The 18,827-nt window shown below is 45.7% G+C and overlaps 1 protein-coding gene across 1 annotated transcript in view; it reads left to right on the forward strand.

Annotated features, from left to right (window-relative positions):
• Positions 1-907: 907 nt before the first annotated feature.
• LONP2 (lon peptidase 2, peroxisomal) overlaps positions 908-18,827 on the forward strand; it is a 53,210-nt gene continuing 35,290 nt past the window's right edge. The window contains exons 1-6 of the mRNA XM_087827116.1: positions 908-1,212; positions 7,976-8,210; positions 9,544-9,675; positions 11,165-11,287; positions 14,867-15,030; positions 16,361-16,455. Of these exons, the coding sequence (XP_087683242.1) occupies positions 980-1,212; positions 7,976-8,210; positions 9,544-9,675; positions 11,165-11,287; positions 14,867-15,030; positions 16,361-16,455 (982 nt within the window). The 5' untranslated portion in view covers positions 908-979. The remainder of the gene's footprint in view (positions 1,213-7,975; positions 8,211-9,543; positions 9,676-11,164; positions 11,288-14,866; positions 15,031-16,360; positions 16,456-18,827) is intronic.

An 18,827-nucleotide genomic window follows, 5' to 3' on the forward strand; every position in this document is an offset into this window, starting at 1 on the left:
ACAAGATATCTATGGCTTACAGAGAGAAAAACAGCAGTTTACAGAGGAGAAACCTGGCAAACACCACCTCCAAGTAATCAAGGTAAAAATCGCCATTAACAAGATAATTCGCCGTCACGTATTAGTAAGAAGGCCACATTTCTTCTGTGGTCTTCCTGCCAAAAAATACCTATGGTTGATATAATCATGAGAAATCAGATAAACCCAAACTGAGAGACATTCTACAACATAACAGACCAAAACACTTTAAAAGTCCCAAGGTTTTAAAAGAAAAAAAAATTATTGCGGAGACATCACAACTATAAATAAAAAGTGAGATCCTGGACGGGCAAAAAAGGACATTAGGGAGAAAACTGGCAAGATTGAAATCAGGTCTATAGATTAGACAACAGTGACGCTAGTGTTTTGGTTGTTAATTGAACATGATTTTGTGAGATGATTACAGTGGCAGCTGAGCGAAAGGTGTATGAGGCCTCTCTAGTATGTTCTTGTAACGCTTTTGCACATCTAAGCTCAGTTCTAATTAAGGGTTACAAACATTCCTTCAGAACACGGCAGCGGGGATCGCCGTGGGAGCCAGGCCAAGGACAAGCAGGCGCGCGGGCCTGGAGAGGACAGTCGCACAGCCGCCTCTGCGCTTCTTTTCGCGTAATTACGGCGCGCGCTTTTTGCCGCGGCTCCCCGGACAGGCAGCGCGCAGACGCTTTGATTCAGTTTGGGCCCGGCCGTGCGCGCCGGGGGGCGGGGCGGGGCGGGCCGTGCGTGCGAGGGGGCGGGGCGGGCCGTGCGTGCCGGGGGGCGGGGCGGGCCGTGCGCGCCGGGGGGCGGGGCGGGCCGTGCGCGCCGGGGGGCGGGGCGGGCCGTGCGCGGAGCCGGAAGTGCGGGGGCGCTGGAGGCTCGGAGCTCCGGGCTGGGGCTCAGGCGCGCGGAGCGGCGCGCTTGGCTGGGTCGGACGTCCTGGGCCCGGACGGCCGCCGCCATGTCGTCGGTGAGCCCCATCCAGATCCCCAGCCGCCTGCCGCTGCTGCTCACCCACGAGGGCGTGCTGCTGCCCGGCTCCACCATGCGCACCAGCGTGGACTCGGCCCGCAACCTGCAGCTGGTGCGGAGCCGCCTGCTCAAGGGCACGTCGCTGCAGAGCACCATCCTGGGCGTCATCCCCAACACGCCCGACCCGGCCAGCGACGCGCAGGACCTGCCGCCGCTGCACAGGTAGGCGGGCGGCCGCGGGCGGGCCGGCTCTGGGCGCCGCGGCCCGGCGGGCGGCGGGCGGCGGCCTGCGCGGCCCGGTTCTGCCTCCTAAGCGTGACATGGGGTGACCGGTGTCGCTCGCGGCCGTTCAGCGGGATAGTGGGGCGGCGGCGAGCGGCTGCAGGGAACTGTCACTGTTAACAAGGTGATCTGAACCCCTGCGCGCCCGCGGGGCCTGCCTCTGCCTGCCGCCCCGCTCTTCCTGCCCCCGTCCTCCGCGTCACTGTTGACCTCCTCACTGCGACACTCGCTACTCCGCACGTTTTCTGCTCTTCCTACCCCATCCTACGCCGCACGAGCCTCCGTTACCTCGGGGTGCCTCTGGCGCACGCCCTGCGCGCCCCTCGCCTCCCCTCACTCCCTGTTGTCCCTCCTGAAGGGCCTTCCCTGCTCGCGGGCGCCCTTGGGAGCTTTCCTGCTCCCCGCCTCTGCCCCTTTCCTGACACCTCCAGGCCTCACGCTTACCCAGAGGCTACCCTACCCGCCCTGGCCCGAATCGCGTGACTCGGGTGAGAGACAGCCCGCGCCGGTGATCTTCCTGCTGGGTGGGGACAGGTGTGCCGTGAGGGTTCCCGCGACCGCGTGCGTGGTGGGCCCGGGCCCTGCTCCGCAGGCGGGAGCGCTGGCCAGACTGTGACCGCCAGCCACCTGTGGCCATCCGGACTGTGACCGCCAGCCACCTGTGGCCATCCGGACTGTGACCGCCAGCCACCTGTGGCCATCCGGACTGTGACCGCCAGCCACCTGTGGCCATCCGGACTGTGACCGCCAGCCACCTGTGGCCATCGAGCTGTCCTCCAGATTGACCAATTGTCCCGTTGGCTGGGGACTCTCCTGGTTTTGGCACTGAAAGTCCTATGTCCCAGACAAACCCCTCACCCTCACTGTGCTTCAAGTGTACAAAACACGTTAGATTTTTGAAAACTTTTCACTTTATAATGTGAGCACTAAAATTACATATGTGGCTCGCATTATATTTCTGTTGATTATGCTGTATATGGTTCTCACTCAGTAAATGCTGTTGCTACCTTCAGAATCACTCCCAGGCCCTGCCTCCTGTCCTTAAGGCCCCTGGAGCTGTTTCCAGCTTAGAGCCCCTCCTTCACCTGCAGTTACCCTCTCTTAAAACTGGGGCTTCCTGACCCAGTGGACTTCAGGAGGGTTAGGAAAGCCTTATTTTTATCCAAAACCTTGTGACTGCATACATTTTTTAAAGGAGATCCCGTAACTTTCTTCATATTCTCAAAGAAGATCCCCCCTCCTAAAACAGAACAAAACAAAACACAGCCCATTACCGTCCATATTGTGAAAGCTTTGCTTTTCTCAACATTTTGGCTCCCCTGTGACCTGCGGTGGTGCTCGAGTGGAGTTGGAGGCTTTTCAAGTTTCAGTCAACTCTGATGAATTGCACTGGACTCTGGCTTCCCTGCATATGACCCACTCCTTAAGCTCTGTTTACTTCTCCCATAATTTTTTGCTGTCTGTGCCCAGGTACTTAGTTGTCTGTTGAGTAGAGTGACCATGATTACACTATTGTTTTCTTTCTACTCTGCATTTGTATGGTGCTTACCCCTGGGTAAGCTGTGAATTTCAGAAGTCAATTTAGTCAGCCCTGTGGCTCAGTTGGAGTGTCGTCCCATACACCAAGGGGTTTTGGGTTCGATTCTCGGTCAGGCACATGGGGGGGGGGCAGCTGATCGATGTTTTTTCTCTCTCTCTCTCTCTCAAATCAATTTTTAAAAAAATAGAAACATCCTTGGGTGAGGATTTTTTTTTAAAGTAGATTTAATCATATTTTAGGTTTGAGTACTATGTATTGGTATTATTTTGGCCATTGGAGGGTTTCTAATTTCTTCATTGTAAATCCCTCCAAAATAACAATGACTGAATTCTGAACTCTCCTGCCTTGAAGCAATCACTAATATTCAGGTGACACATAATCTGATCCTTCATGTTCATGTTACTGCCTTTGTTTTACATGAATAGCGATGTTAAAATTTAATCATTCCAGTTCGAAAACATCCACTGAACATTCTTCACAGAATTCCAGCACTGTAAGGACCCACCACACCATCCAGTTTTCCTAGAAATACCATTTGCTACTTGAAAAGTCTGGGTAGAAAGACCCCACTGCATTCCTCAGTATTAGCATCCAATGCCTTTTTTCTCTAATATGACCTTGAAACACTTCTTACTTTAAAAAATAAGAAACTTTAATAGCACAAATACTGAGTTATTCCCAACATTACTTTGGTTTGCTACATGAATCTTTCCTTCGCCAGTTACCTGCTCTTCCAGATGGCGGTCGTCCCGGAGGGAAGGCGAGGGACTCTCTCTGCTCCAGTGTTTCCTTCTCACCATCCAGGTGACACTGCCTCAGTCTTCAAGGAGCAGCAGGAGTCATTTTTGTCCCCAAGGCTCCTTGCCACGCCCAGGAGCGGGCCAGACGTTGATTTCCTGTACCACCTCCTCTCCTGTTGGGAGCAGCAGCTGTTTTTGCCTGTTAGTGAGCAAGCGTGCCTGACCTTGGGGGTTATCCCTGTAGGATAGAACTTGGCACCCGGCACCCATGCCACCGCAGGACACCCTGCTTAATTGGACTGTATGATTAGTGGCTCCTGAGAGACCCATTTTTCTCTTAGTGAAAGTGTGTATTAATTTAGCACTCCCTGTACACTGTCCTTTCATGTCATCCAGTCTTCTTCCAACCTCACATTTGTCAGGGTACATGGCTCCATTCCTCACAGTGCTACTTTCTCCATCTCTCTTCATTGTGTGGCTGCTGCTTCATTTCTGAGGCCCCAGATTAGTTTCACTGGCATTTGTCTAACAAAAGAATTGGCATTTGTCAACAAAAAATGAATGCTTTACATGTAGGAGATACACAGCTTTGTAAATTGGATCGACTGTGTGTCTGTATCACTCCTGTTTCTAGATATTAAAAGTGTGACTCCAGTGAACACAGGAATAAGAAAGGGAAACAGCCCTATTGCTGATGTGGAGAAAGTCTTAGTGGTCAGAGAGATCAAACCAGCCACAGCATTCCCTTAAGCTGAAGCCTAATCCAGAGCAAGGCCCTAACTCTTCAATTCTGTGACGGCTGAGAGAGGTGAGGACACTGCAGAAGAAAAGTTTGAAGCTGGCTGACATTGATTCATGAGCTTTAAGGAAAGAAGCCGTCTCCATATCATAAAAGTGTCAGATGAGGCAGCAGTTATTCAGAAGCTCTAGCTAAGATAATTAATGAAGGTGGCTACAGCAAACAACAAATTTTCAATGTAAACAAAGCAGCCTTCTATTGGAAGAAGATGCCAACTAGGACTTTCATAGCCAAAGAGGAGAAGTCAGTGCTTGGCTTGAAGGCTTCCTAGGACAGGCTGTCTCTCTTGTTAGGGGCTCATGCAGCTGGTGACTTTTAAGTTGAAGCCAGTGCTCATCTACTATTCCAAAAATGCTAGAGCCCTCAATAACTATGCTAAAATTATTCTGCTCGTGCTCTATAGATGCGACACCAAAGCCTGGATGAGAGCACATCTGTTTACTACATGGTTTACTGAATATTTTAAGCCCACTGTTGAGACCTGTGATTTCTTTAAAAATATCACTGCTCATTGACAGTGCCCCTCACCTCCCAAGAGTTCTGACAGAGTTGGACAAGATTAATGAATGTTGTTCTCATGCCTGCTAACACAACATCCATTCTGGAGTGATTTCGGCTTTTAAGTCTTACTATTTAGGAAAAACATTTCGTAGATAGTGATTTCTCTGATGGATCTGGGCAGATAAATTGAAAAACTCTGGAAAGGATTCACCATTCTAGAAGCAATTAAGAATATTCGTGATTCATGAGAAGAGGTCACAATATCAACATTAACAGGAGTTTGGCGGAAGTTGATTCCAACCCTCACGGATGACTTTGAGGGCTTCAAGGCTTCAATGGAGGAGGTACCTGCAGATGTGGTGGAAACAGCTGGAGAACAAGAATTGGAAGTGGAGCCTGAAGATGGGACCGAAACTGCTGCCATCTCATGATCAAACCTGAGCGGAGGAGGTACTGCCTCTTATGTATGAGCAGAGAAAGTGGTTTCATGAAATGGAATATCCTCCTGGTGATGCTGCTGTGAAATGAGGCTGCTGAAATGACAACAAAGGATTTAGAACATGACATAAACTGAGTTGACAGAGCAGCAGCAAGTCTGAGAGGACTGACTCCAGTTTTGAAAGAAGTTCTGTGGGTAAAATGCTGCCAAACGGCACCACTGCTCCAGAAAAGTTCACAAGAGGAAGAGACAGCCAATGCGGCAAACGTCACTGTTGCCTTATTTTAAGAAACTGCCACAGCCACCTCGGCCTTCAGCAGCATCCACCCTGATCAGTCTGCAGCCGTCAACATCGAGGCAGGACCCTCCCCCAACAGAAAGGCTGCATCTCACTGAAGGCCCGGGTGACTGAGCATATTTTAATAGGTCTTTTCTAATTAAGGTATGTGCATTGCTTTTTAAGCAAGGACAGCAGCATGGTGTAAACATAACTTTTATACATACTGGGGAACCAGACATTCTTGTGACGCCGCATTACAATATTTGCTCTGGCAGTGGTCTGGATCCCGGCCTGCAGTCCCGCGGGTGAGCCCAACCCACAGGAGAATTTCCCTAAAATAACATTAGCATAAACAGGTCTTTTCTCACAGAACTTTTCACTCAAAATGTCTGTCAGCCATGTTGTATCTAGCCATCTGCCATTTCACAGATGTTTTTCTTTGTACATGTGATCCAGCTGTAAGTAATTTAAAGTAAGAACCCATTGAGATACTTTAAAACCTCTGTAGGGTTTGTGTTTTTAGGAGGAGAGGCACAGTGTACATCCAACGTGACCCTTCAGTCCGGAACAGCTTCCTTTCACAATTAGCAAAAGCATTGTATTTGCTCTAAGAAAACTCATTTTTCGTCTCACCTGTCATCGGTGGTGAAGCCCAAATAAATAAACCTGTCCCCTGATCTGGAGGTTTGCGTTCATCTCCTCTCTCCCTGGTTTCCCGTGTGTAAACCCCTGCGGCCAGGGATCTGGTTCTCACTCAGTTTCTTGTTGGCAGAAGCACTGGGTAAGCATGGATGACGTCACCTCAGTGTGCTTGGTTTCACCCGGTATGAACCTTCAGGCGCTGCTCACTTTCTCAGGCAGTCTGAGCTGTTTCGGGAAATGGGAGCCACAGCCTACTATTGACGAATGAGTGAAGAGAAGCAGCTACGGCACCAAAACTCAGTGGCAGGTCCCTGCCCCATCACACCAAGTTTTCAAAGTGTGTGACTCTTTCCTCCCCACCAAAATATCTTCCTCACTTTTTGGTTTAAGTTATTATTTAAATCCATTTTTATACCCTGTACACATGATAGGACTGGAAAGGTGGTAAGGAAAGGTGTACAGGTCAAAATAAACTGAGTGGCAGAGGGAAGCCAAGGTTACACCTACAGGATGAATAATTTGTGGGGAATACTCACGAGTGAGCTGCGTGTGGAAGCAGATGGAGTCACCGAACCCATCATGCGCTGTGTGTGTGCGTGCTGCGCTGTGTATGTATGCTGCGCTGTGTGTATGTGTGCTGTGCTTTATGTGCATTGTGTGTGTGTGCTCTGTGTGTGTGTGTTGTGCTGTATGTGCACCGTGTGTGTGTGCTGTGCTTTATGTGCATTGTGTGTGTGTGCTGTATGTGCACCGTGTGTGTGTGCTGTGCTTTATGTGCACCATGTGCGTGCTGTGCTGTATGTGCACTGTGTGTGTGTGCTGCGCTGTGTTGAGAGGGGCGAAGGCATGTTCTAGTGCTACCATTTCCCAGGGTGTGAGGAACTCTAGTCCCTTCATACTCTTCTGAAATTATAACCTTCCCCATCGCCAAAGAGAAAAGACACTTTCCGTTGGGGACTTGGAAGTGTCTTCTGAGTGTGGACCTTCCCATTTAGTGTGACGTTGATTTAGCGTGGATGAGACTTCCTCCCTGTGAATTAGGTTCCTCTGTTACTTGGCCAGCATTGTATGTTTTGATAAGGAGCTAAGACTTAAGTAAAATACAACTTTTCAACTCAGAACGAGGGGGATGAGTAGCAGCTGGAATTAGGTCTCTACCTTCTTGCTATGTCCATAGGTCTCTAACTCTCCACAGCCCATGACAGTGTGTGGCCTCCCTGTCTACTCCCCACGTGGAGAGATTCAGTATCTGAGAGCACAGTGTGAGTTCCCAGGTCTGATGCCACTGTGTTGAGGGGGTTATGTGGAAGTTTTACAGATGGGTCTCGTAAAAATCTAGGCCCGGTGTCGGTAGCCAAGCTGGTACTGGGACAGATTTCTGAGAAGAGTTCACGTCATGCTTTTCTATGTAAATTCATCTAAAAGCTAATATTTGTTCTGGTGTAAGATTGCCTCATGCCTAGTTGGGAAAATAACAAGCTATGTAATTAACTACTTTTACATTTTTATGCTTAAATAATCCAAGTGTTTAGGAATTTCTACCTAATTCTTAAAAGGGGGCTAATGGGAATGAGCTGGCCTGCTTGGCCCGTAGCTAGCTGGTGGCAGTGACTTAACAGACCGTGTCCTGATGCTGAATTAAACAGAGTAGTGCGTTCTTTGTTTCTCAGCGAATTTCTTAGGGAAGGCAGCAATTTTAGCGGTGAGATTTGGTTTTACCAGACCCAAGGTTTGTAACAGGGACGTTTGGTGTGTTTTTCAGGATCGGGACGGCGGCTCTGGCTGTGCAGGTTGTGGGCAGCAACTGGCCAAAGCCCCACTACACTTTGCTGATCACAGGCCTGTGCCGCTTCCAGATCGTGCAAGTGCTGAAGGAGAAGCCGTACCCTGTTGCCGAGGTGGAGCAGCTGGACCGGCTGGAGGAGTTCCCCGACACCTGTAAGACCAGGGAGGAGCTCGGGGAGCTGTCGGAACAGTTTTACAAGTACGCGGTGCAAGTGAGTGGCTCACTGTTTTTCTCCTTGAAACTTTTTCTTCAGTCCCTTTGCTGCCCTGAGAGATGGTGAATTTGTTGGGTGAAGTTTTAGGGCAGTGTGTATTTAAATGGTTTAGTGGTACATCATAATATGTTCATTTCAATGTGCTTGTCTCCGGGATTGTACCTAAATCATTCTAGGACGTATTAGCCAACTCTTTCTAAAATTTTTCCAAAAAGTATTTCTAGAATTTTCCTTATAACTTCTGATGTCTCCAAACCAGATAGTTACTAAACATGAATAATTTTAAAAATGAAAATATTGCTATTGCCACTAGAATATCTGGGCACCAAGTTATGTAAGTCGTATTGGCTCAGAAGCCAAGGCCACACTGTGCCTGCTAGTAACCACTGAGGATGCAGCCCACGGAGGGTTGATTCTGACGTAGGATCCCAGGCGGGTTAGCAGTTGATCTCAGAACATGCTTCCAGCGTCACTGGAGCAGGGGGGATGTGGTGGCTCAGCAGCTCGTGATGCTTCTGCCAGAGTGACTGTCACTTCCCTAGTGTTTCATGGGTCAAGGCAAGACCCACAGCCATGTATTTAGCAGAGTTGAGAAAGTATCCCTCCCATGCGCCCCAAAGAAGGTGAAGTCTTTGTCAGCATCCCCAGTGATGGTCAGTTACTGAAAGCTGCCTTGAATTCTCAACTCTCTTAACTCCAGGATGTTCCCTGGAAGTTGTTTTATAAAAATCATTCACAGTCAATGCTTAGATTCTAATTAATCCAACTGTCCTACTAAAAAGCACCATTTCAGCTATTGATTGGTTGACATATAGCACCAACTACGTTGAATTTCCAGGGTTTGATCCTCATGCCGTGGTCATGTAAGAGAACGCCCTGCTCCTAAGAACAGGACTGCGATGTTTGCAACTTACTCTACAATGGTCAGCAATAAGAATTGTCTGAGTGTGTGTGTGTGTGTCTGTGCAGAAAGAAAGCAAGCAAATGTGGTAAGATGTTAATAATTGGTGAATTTAGGAGAATATATAGTTTATTGAACTATTGCAACTTCTTAATAAATTTTAATTTTTTTCTAAATAAAATTGAAAAAATTCACAAATTTATAAAGCCTTTTATAAACATGAGTATTACCCACTTTTGAGCCATTTTCGCTTTTCTGATTGACATTTTGAAAGTACCTCTCTTTTCCTCTGAGGCCTATAAAATTCCTGGACTACAATAATCAGCGATCCTTCGAAAGCAAAGACTCTGAGGCCCAAACATGAAGGCTTTATGGCACTCTGATCTTTGAAATTCAGAAATAGCACCAGATTCCTTTTCCCCCTTGCAGTTGGTTGAAATGTTGGATATGTCCGTCCCTGCGGTTGCGAAGCTGCGGCGTCTCCTAGATAGTCTTCCGAGGGAAGCTCTCCCAGACATCCTGACGTCGATCATCCGCACAAGCAACAAGGAGAAGCTGCAGGTACAGGGTGCCCTCCCTGGGTGCGGGGTTGCTTTGTCACTTTGTATTTGGATCTAGGTAGTGGGTAAACGTCAACCTTCAGGTAAGAGACACTGGAGACTCACAGAAGTAGTCAAATTGACTTTAAAAGTGCTGGCTTTGCCCTGGCCAGTTTGGCTCAGTGATTAGAACGTCGGCCTGCAGACTGAAGGGTCCCGGGTTCAATTCCAGCCAAGGGAACATGCCTCAGTTGCAGCTCGATACCCTGCTCGAGTCGGGGGCATGCGGGAGGTAACCAGTCGATGTGTCTCTCACATCAATGTCTCTCTCTCTGTTCCACGCTCTCTGAAAAGCAGTGGCAAAAATATCCTCTCCTGAGGATTAAAAAAAGGAGAAAATAGATAGATGACAGATGATAGATGATAGATGATAGATGATAGATAGATAGATAGATAGATAGATAGATAGATAGATAGATAGATAGATAGATAGATAGAAGCAATGGCTTTTATTCACATTATCAGTATTAGATGTTTGTCAATTTATGGGAAAAGCTAAAGCAAAGAATAACTTAAATATGTAAACATACTTTGTCTCACTGTTTTGTGAACCTGTGGAGCTGTGACCTTTCTCTGGCATGGTTCTGCTTTATTAGCATTCTTAAGTTTCCTACGTAAACCATACTTGTGATGCATTAGCTATAATTTTCAGTTTCTATTTCTTAAAAGTGAAATGAATTTTAAAGACACTTGACAAATAATCCAACTACAAAATCTTAGATCTCCATGTTTCCCCCCAAACCATAAAAGTTCTCTTACAAACGTATGTTTGTAAGTTTCGTATTTTAAGCTGTCTGCTTTATTGAATCTTCTTAGAACTGGAACCAGTTTTTACTGAAACAACTCTCCTTATTTTATCAGTGTATTTAATGCTTAAATCCAGCAATTATAATAGCAAGTGCAGCGAATCCAAGCAGGCTGGGTATAAACACAGGAATTCAGTTCAACTGGTAGGAACCAGTGGGTGTGGAAACACCAGTCACCTGGCCAGGGGCACGGGCAAGTACACTAGTCACATTGAGGTGTGGGGAGCAGTCATCACTCAGGCAGACGGGCAGTCGCGGGTGGTTAAAAGTGCCTCTAGTCTCTTGTGTATGTAAAGCTTTAATATTTTGAACTAGAATTTGTTCAGACCTAATATGTAGAGACATTCTAGGCTTTAAGAGAATAATTCCCAGGCAGAGTTGCCATACAATGTGTGTGTTTTCTTGCTCTGGGAACAATATACTTGTGGCTTCATTTTTCAATGAAAACTCAAGGTGCTATTTTTTGTCTTTTCTCTCAAGCAACCTGCTGAGTTAATGTAGTGAATGTGGTTGCGTTGGCCACAGTGTAGCTGTGACTGTTGAGAGGAGCTAACAGTTTACGTCAGGGACCCTGCCTGCTTTGTTTCCGGAGCTTGCGTTTCTAAGAGCACGAGCCTGGCAATGGACTCACTCTTGCTTCCTTAGATTCTAGATGCCGTGAGTCTGGAGGATCGGTTCAAGATGACCATACCGCTGCTCGTCAGACAAATTGAAGGCCTGAAGTTGCTCCAGAAAACCAGAAAACACAAGCAAGACGATGATAAGCGGGTATTTCTCGTAATCCATTTTTTTAGGTTCCCCGTTGTTGTTATGGGATATAAGATTGCGGCTTTTTGAAGGAAAAAATGAAGGAATTAAAAAAACGAACAAAGGAAAAAAAGGTCTTTGTCTCTTACCACTCAAGTTGCTGATAGAATTTTCAATTTCCGCATGTTTCCCTCGAGCCCTTTTTCAGGCCCAAATCTTTCTTTCCTACGCATGTAAACATTTTGTCATTTTCTGTTTCTGTTTTGGGAATCAAAAAGGATAATTGATTTGCCAAGCCATTTCCTTTTTAGCCAAACATTCTGTGTTTTTTCCAGTGTTTTCTATATTTTAAAGATTAGCAAGTAACTGCTGTGTCTGAGTAGAACTTTTTAACGAAACAAGTAATGTTAAAACACCTTGCTGACCGGCTATTTCGAGCCAGGACTTGCCCAAGTGGCCGGTTACTTTTCTGTACTTGAATAGTAAATGAAAGCATCTAAGTAAACTTAAATGTACTTTATTTTATCATATCTTATATTTATATTACCATACATTGAAATTAAACATATTGCATATATTTTAATATTTTTTAATATTTTTTTATATCTTATTTTAAAAAATTTTGTGTGTGATATATTGCATAACGTGTGTCTGCATGCAATGGTAGTAAACAAGTTCTACACACATATCATGTTTCACTACGCTTTCCCTTAGAAAAACATACTTTGCACACCCCAGTGGGATTTTTTTACCTCTGGTTACTATTTTTTGTAAAACATGATCTTTTAAAACTTCTGCTCGTCATGTCTCTGGACTGCCGAGCTGAGAAAAAGGCAGGCGTAACGAAGGGGAAAGCTGGGGACAGCAAACTAAGCACTGAGCAGTGAAGTGCAGACACAGGTTAACGCGTGACCGGTCAGCAAGGTGTTTGAGAGCAGACTGCAGGGTTGCTCCCTACAAGGACTGTATCCGTATGTGACTTTTGTGTTTCTGACTGATAAGTTTCGATCTTCATTTAGTCAGCCTGAGTCCTCTCTGCCTGGTAAGCTTGGAGTCCCCCGTCCTCCCAAGATTGGACAGGCACCCACTTTTTCTTTAGTTGTCCTTCAGTTGACTTCTACAAAGCACTTAGCTCTCTAACCCACATGTAATTGGAATGGGGTGAATGGGGTGAAGATAGCAGTTGCATTTTTCCCCAGAGAGCTTTTGTTTGACTCAGTTGCCCATTGATTTGTGATACCTTCACTATCGTGCGTGACTCTTCCATGGAGGGCAGGTCTGGCTGAAACCCGCCGTGAGCTGGTTTTACTGTTGTGTGTTGGCTGAGTGAAGATCAGGAAAATACACTTTTGTGGACAGGTGTGAAGAAGGGTCTCTAAAGGCTGTCGGGGGTTAGGTGAAAGGTTGAGGGTAACGTTAGAGGTTTGATGGTCAGAGTGGGAGTGAAGGCTTCCTCCCTGGTGGGACTGAAGGAGGAGCGGTCGCGTAGGCCAAGCGGAGGGTGGGAGACGGAGTACCCCTCAGATGTGTACTTTCCAGGACAAGTGCTGTTTAAAGCAAACACCACAGACCTGAGGTCAGACCATTAGCTCAGTTCTTTATCTTGTGCAGAGGCAAAGCTGTGCACACTCTGCATGGGAGACAGAAAACCTTGCTTACTGTCAGTAAATGTCAGCACTGCTTAAAAAGAAATGGTTCAGCTTGCTCCAGAAAGTTAGGAAACAGCTGACGGCTATTTGAAAATAGAGGAAACGGTAATATTTGGAGTTAGTCTAAATCTACCTCCTTGCCTTTTCTGCTGGGGGCTGAAAGGTGCCCTTTTTAGCAGCCAGGGGGAAACTGCATAAAAACGTACTTTCATCTCAACAGTAAGATAATTGATGTGCTTTATTATTATTATGATGATGATTATTTTATCCTAACCCAAGGACATTTTTCCTAGAGAGAGTGGAAGGGAGAGAGAGGGGGGGAGAGAGAGAGAAACATCGATGTGAGACACATCAACTGGTTGCCTCCAGCATTCGCCCCGACCGGGGCCGGGAATTGAGCCTACAACCAAGGTTCCTTTGGCCAGAATCGAACCCGGGACCCTTCAGTCCGTGGGCTGACACTAACCACTGAGCAACCGACCAGGGCTGATGTGCTTTACTTTTAATCTCACTTTTTTTTTTTTTTTTTTAGCATATCTTTATTGATTTCAGAGACAGGAAGGGGGAGAGAGAGAGAGAGAGAGAGAAAGAGAAAGAAACATCAGTGATGAGAGTCATTGATCGGCTGCCTAGCCCACAACCCAGGCATGTGCCCTGACGGGGAATCGAACCCCGATCTCCTGGATCCTAAGGTCAATGCTCAACCGCTGAGCCATGCCCAGCCAGGCTTAATCTCACTTTTAAAAAAAATAAAATATTTTATTTTCAGTTTTCATACTTTAATATATTTTATTAATTTTACCTGCTAATGACTTATGTAAGAATCAAAGTATATACTTTTTAATATTTCTGTTTTTGTAAAATTACATTTTTGTTTACTGCTTTGTGTTTTCTTTTAAATATTAATTATCCCTGCTTTCCTAATTTTTAAAAAAATTTTATTGATTGATTTCTAGAGAGAGTGAGGAAGGGGAGGAGAAAGAGAGAGAGACATTGATTTGCTATTCCACTTATTTATGCGTTCATTGGTTGATTCTTGTATGTGCCCTGGCGGGATCAAACGGAAACCTTATATCGGGGCAGTGCTCTAGCCAACTGAGCTACCTGGCCAAGCTACTGCTTTGTGTTTTTAACTTTTTATATTAGAGTGTATTAAATGGGTAATCTCATAGGTTAAAAGAATAAATTCTGAGGCTTAAATACCAGTATATCATTTTGCACCAGTAATGGCTGGAGCTTAATTATTGCATTAATGATTGAGAATTTTAAAAGGGCACATAGTTAGTTTTAAAATATGATTGTTTAAAACATGGCTGTTGGATTTCAAAGAACAATTTTAGCAGACCGAGACAGAAGCCACAGTAGGAAGTACAGAGCAGGAAGGAACTGGTAAGGACGGGGAAGGGAGCTGAAAGCCACGTTTTGGGAAGGAAGTCACTGGTGTGCAATTAACTGGGAGGGGCGGAGGTGAGAGAGGACTGGAAGGAGGAAGACTGTTCTGTGTGTCCAAGACAAAGAATAGAGCCAGTGGTGGAACCAGTGATGAGAAGGTTAAAGCTGGTAGGAATGTTGTAATGTAGGAGGAAAAATGGAAATTACTCAGTTGCTAATGGTGGGTGGTAATGTATACCCAGAAAATAGTGGCTGCAATGGTGACGCCAAGAAAGGTAATTCCTACATGTTTTGATTATTTATAGGATTCAGTTTCCTGGTTTTTTCCTTCTTTCGTGTAAGCAGGTACCAAAGAATCCTGGCCGCCGGATCTTGGTCTGCTTTTTAAATTCTGCCTTCTTGTGCGCTGTGCCCCTTAGGTTTCAGGCCGAGCTTTAGCCCCCGAGGATTCAGACTCTGACCATAAAAATATTTGCTCAGCGTGAGGTCTGAGGTCCCCTGTGGCGAGGACCCTGCCCCCAGCCTGTGCTGACTTGGGTTTGACGCCTCCCTCCTGTAGGTGGTAGCGATTCGCCCTCTGAGGAGGCTCACGCACGTCCCAGGCACTTTGGAGGATGAAGACGAGGAGGAAGATAATGATGACGTCGTCATGCTGGAGAGAAAAATCCGAACGTCTAGCATGCCAGAGCAGGCCCATAGGGTCTGCATCAAGGAGATCAAGAGGTGGGGCTCTCCCTGCCTTCCAGTTTGCATTTGGCTTGTTCAAGGGGGGGGGGGGAGCGTTGCCGTGGCAACAGATCTGCCACTTTGCACCACAACCTGAAAACTGACGCTTGCTTTCTGTGCTCGGGTCTCTCCTCTTCTCCTATGTCATGTGCTCATGGACCACTCTGTCCACCTTGTCCTCGCATCGTCAACTCAGCTTTCCCGACTTCCTGAATTCCCAGGGTAGAGCCGTGACCTGGGACACTTTTCCCTCTTCATTGCTCATCCAGAATGAGACTCTAAACACTCTTAGCACTCCTCAGTTTATACCACTTGCCCTAATCTCTTTCTGAAATGCTGAGTGTAAGTGACACAACCCCTGCCCCTGCAGTGTGCTGCGGGACGTGCTCAGCTCTAGCTGCCTGTTCATTGTGCAGACATGGTGTTTGTTCACTTATTGTGTTCTTCATGTGCCACTTTTCCTTTAGATTATGCGCTAGAGGGCAGGAGCTGTCAGTTTCTCTTCGTACTAGATAAAGTTCAGGAAGACCTTGATGACCTTATTTGGGATGATTACATTTTCTGAATAATCTCAGTTAAATAGAAAACCCTTTTTTTTAATTTGCATACTTGTAACGTTATAGCTATATTTTATTTTATTTTATTTATTTTATTTACTTTATTTTATTTTTTATTTTTTTATTTTATTTTATTTATTTTATTTATTTATTTTATTTTATTTTATTTTATTTTATTTTATTTGTGAAGCATAAGGAACCTAACTAAAGATTTGACTTTCTGAGGGTCACAGTTAACATTAGTAGATGTAGTTGAGGAACCTTTCATGTTGACTCTGATGTTAGTAAGTGTAGACCATCCACAGTGTAGAGAACACGCAGTGCACTGTGTGTTATAGGAGTTGCATTTTTTATTAAATATCTGATGTTAGCTTGCTTTTATGAGCTGACTTCACCGCTGGTATAAAAAATACATACTTATTGTATCATGCACGGTGAGGCACTTAGATCTAACTGTGATGAGTGACTCTCTGCAAGGTCCTCACACTGATCAGGCCACATTTCAAGGATAAAGTCGGATACAGTGTCCCCACCCTGCCTCCAGTTTGCAGATATCACTTTAATTTTGTTTTATAAGTACATTTTGCTTTGTAATGTACCTTCAAAACAAAATAAATGTTTTATTAACTAGATTTTTTAAAAAGTTTTTCAGATTTGTTTAACTAAATATGTATTATATGTCTGACCAAGAAATGGAGATAAGCATGGTTTTTCTGTTTTTAGGAATTCTTTATTCCTGAACATATTTGCTATGTATTCTTTCCCCACAGACTCAAAAAAATGCCCCAGTCGATGCCAGAATATGCTCTGACTAGGAACTACCTAGAACTCATGGTGGAGCTTCCTTGGAACAAAAGTACAACCGGTGAGCCAACGAATCACAGCTTTGGTGCCACCTGACTGTCAGAGCCACACAGAGTCTCCTGAAACACTCCCCATCAGTTGTCTTTCTGCTACATTAGTTTTTGATGTCAGTCACTTAGAGACTGAACCGGTATCCCCTCGGTCTCGGATTTAGATGGGAGGAAGGTGTACCTGAAAGTGCCTTGTGTCGGATTTTAGAGAAGTGGGGTTTTCTGGGGTTGGTGAGATGTGTTTCTCGGTGCCATTTGGTATGGAGAGCCCTCTCTTAGCTCCTGACTCTCCAGGGTCCACCTCTTAGGTGCAGTGATCCTGCTGAGAGAGCTGGACAGGCCCTGCTCCCTGCAGTTCAGACCTGGAAGGAAAGTTAGCTGCTCTGCTTCATTTCCTCTGCCCAGCTTCTTTGTTCGGGTGTTTTTGCTGGGGGGAGGTGTCAGTGATGCAGTTGTGATATTTTCTCCCTGGAGGACAGGCTGGTGCTCAGTTTGGGAGCAGAACAGCTAGATAACTTGAGAACACCAAGAGTCATATTTGGAGATGTGGCGTTTTCTCGGTAATACTGTTCTGTGTGGCAGGATTTATTTTAACTAATGACTTAAGAGAGATGCAGGGTGCACATAGTGTAATGGCCTGAGGATAATAAAATTAAAGACCCGAGCCAGAGGTTTTACGGGCTTATACCGGGTAGTTGTAGAGATTTGCGGGCAAAGTGTTGATCTGAACGGAGCTGACTCCCATTTTTCACAATACCAGCCCAGACGATGGGAACCAGGGCAGGGCAGTTTCCATTTCACAAGGAGAGAAGGGGCCACCCAGGTGCCAGAAACTGAGAGCGTGCTTGTGGGTCCTCAGCGAGAGCAGAACCCTCGTGGGCCTGGGTGAGAACACTTCTCCCGCGGCAGCAGTGCCGCAGGGAGTAGAAGGTGGTGAGTAGGGGCAAAGGGCCTGTGCTGAGCACCTAAAGCAGTCCTGCGTAGAATTACGTCTAAGGAATTGTGAGTATGGTTAGGAAACCACGACCGTGCCTTTCATAATTCTTCAGAGAGTCGCCCACCTCAGCCCAGGCTATCAAAAGCAGAGAGGAAAGCAAACGAGCTGGAGAAGATAGGTCTCTAATTTCCCATCCTGAACAGGAGCTGGTAGGGACCATCTCAGACTTCCAGTTGTAAATAGGAAAATGTGTGGTCAAGTGAGTTTTAAATGTTTTACTTACAACCACAAGTATAATTCAAAATAGGAAGCATGGCCTAGCCAGCGTGGCTCAGCGCTTGAGCATCGACCTATGATCTAGGAGATCGCTGTTCGATTCCTGGTCAGGGCACATGCCTGGGTTGTGGGCTCAATCCCCAGCAGGGGGCGTGCAGGAGGCAGCCGATCAATGATTCTCTCATCATTGATGTTTCTATCTCTCTCTCCTTCTCTCTTCCTCTGTCTCTAAAATCAATAAAAATACACATATTTTTTAAAAAAATAGAAAGCATGTATTCTGAATCATAAAAATAATCAGAAAAAAAATATGTCGTGTATAGAAAAGACACAAAGCAGTAATTTATATAGTACGGAAATGATCTTTCTTTAGAACTTACTTTTAAAATAGCCCGACTGGGCGTGGCTCAGTGGTTGAGCATCGACCTAGGATCCAGGCAATCAGGGTTCGATTCCCAGTCAGGGCACATGCCTGGGTTGTGGGCTTGATCCCCAGCAGGGGGCGTGCAGGAGGCACCCAATCAATGACTCGCTCATCATTGATGTTTCTATCTCTCTCTCTCCCTCTCCCTGAAATCAATAAAAATATATTTTAAAAAATAATAAAATATTTGGCATTTTTCTAGGAAGACTTTCCTTCACAGTGTTCTCTGTTTTTTCTGAATTACATAGAATTTTATTTTTAGTTTATTAAACCTTAATCAGGAGTGGGTATTGTATTGTAAAACTGCCTTTTTAGGTACAAAGTGACATTTTGATGGAAAGAGTTTCTCTAGATATGGTAATATAATAAATATATCAGTAACCTAACATCAGCTCATCTTTGCACGACTAAAATAAATCCCACTGGGACTTTTTAACCCTCACCCAAGGATATTTTTTTCCATTGCTTTGCCAAGAGAGTGGAAGGGAGGGAGTAGAGGGGAGAGAGAGGGGAACATTCATGTGAGAGAGACACATCGATTGCTTGCTCCTGTACATGCCCTTGACTGGGAATTGAACCCAAGACCCTTCGGTGTGCAGTCCGATGCTCTAACCACTGAGCAACGTTGACCAGGGCTCACTGGGACATTTCAATATCTAGATACACAAAGTGAGATTGGCCTGGAGTTTTCTTTGTGTTTATTGTGCTAGGTTTTGATGTCAGGGTTGGCATTGCAGAAGCATTGG

The sequence above is a fragment of the Miniopterus natalensis genome, chromosome 18 (genome assembly GCF_054644295.1).
Source record: "Miniopterus natalensis isolate mMinNat1 chromosome 18, mMinNat1.hap1, whole genome shotgun sequence".
In the NCBI taxonomy this organism is placed as follows: Eukaryota; Metazoa; Chordata; class Mammalia; order Chiroptera; family Miniopteridae; genus Miniopterus; species Miniopterus natalensis.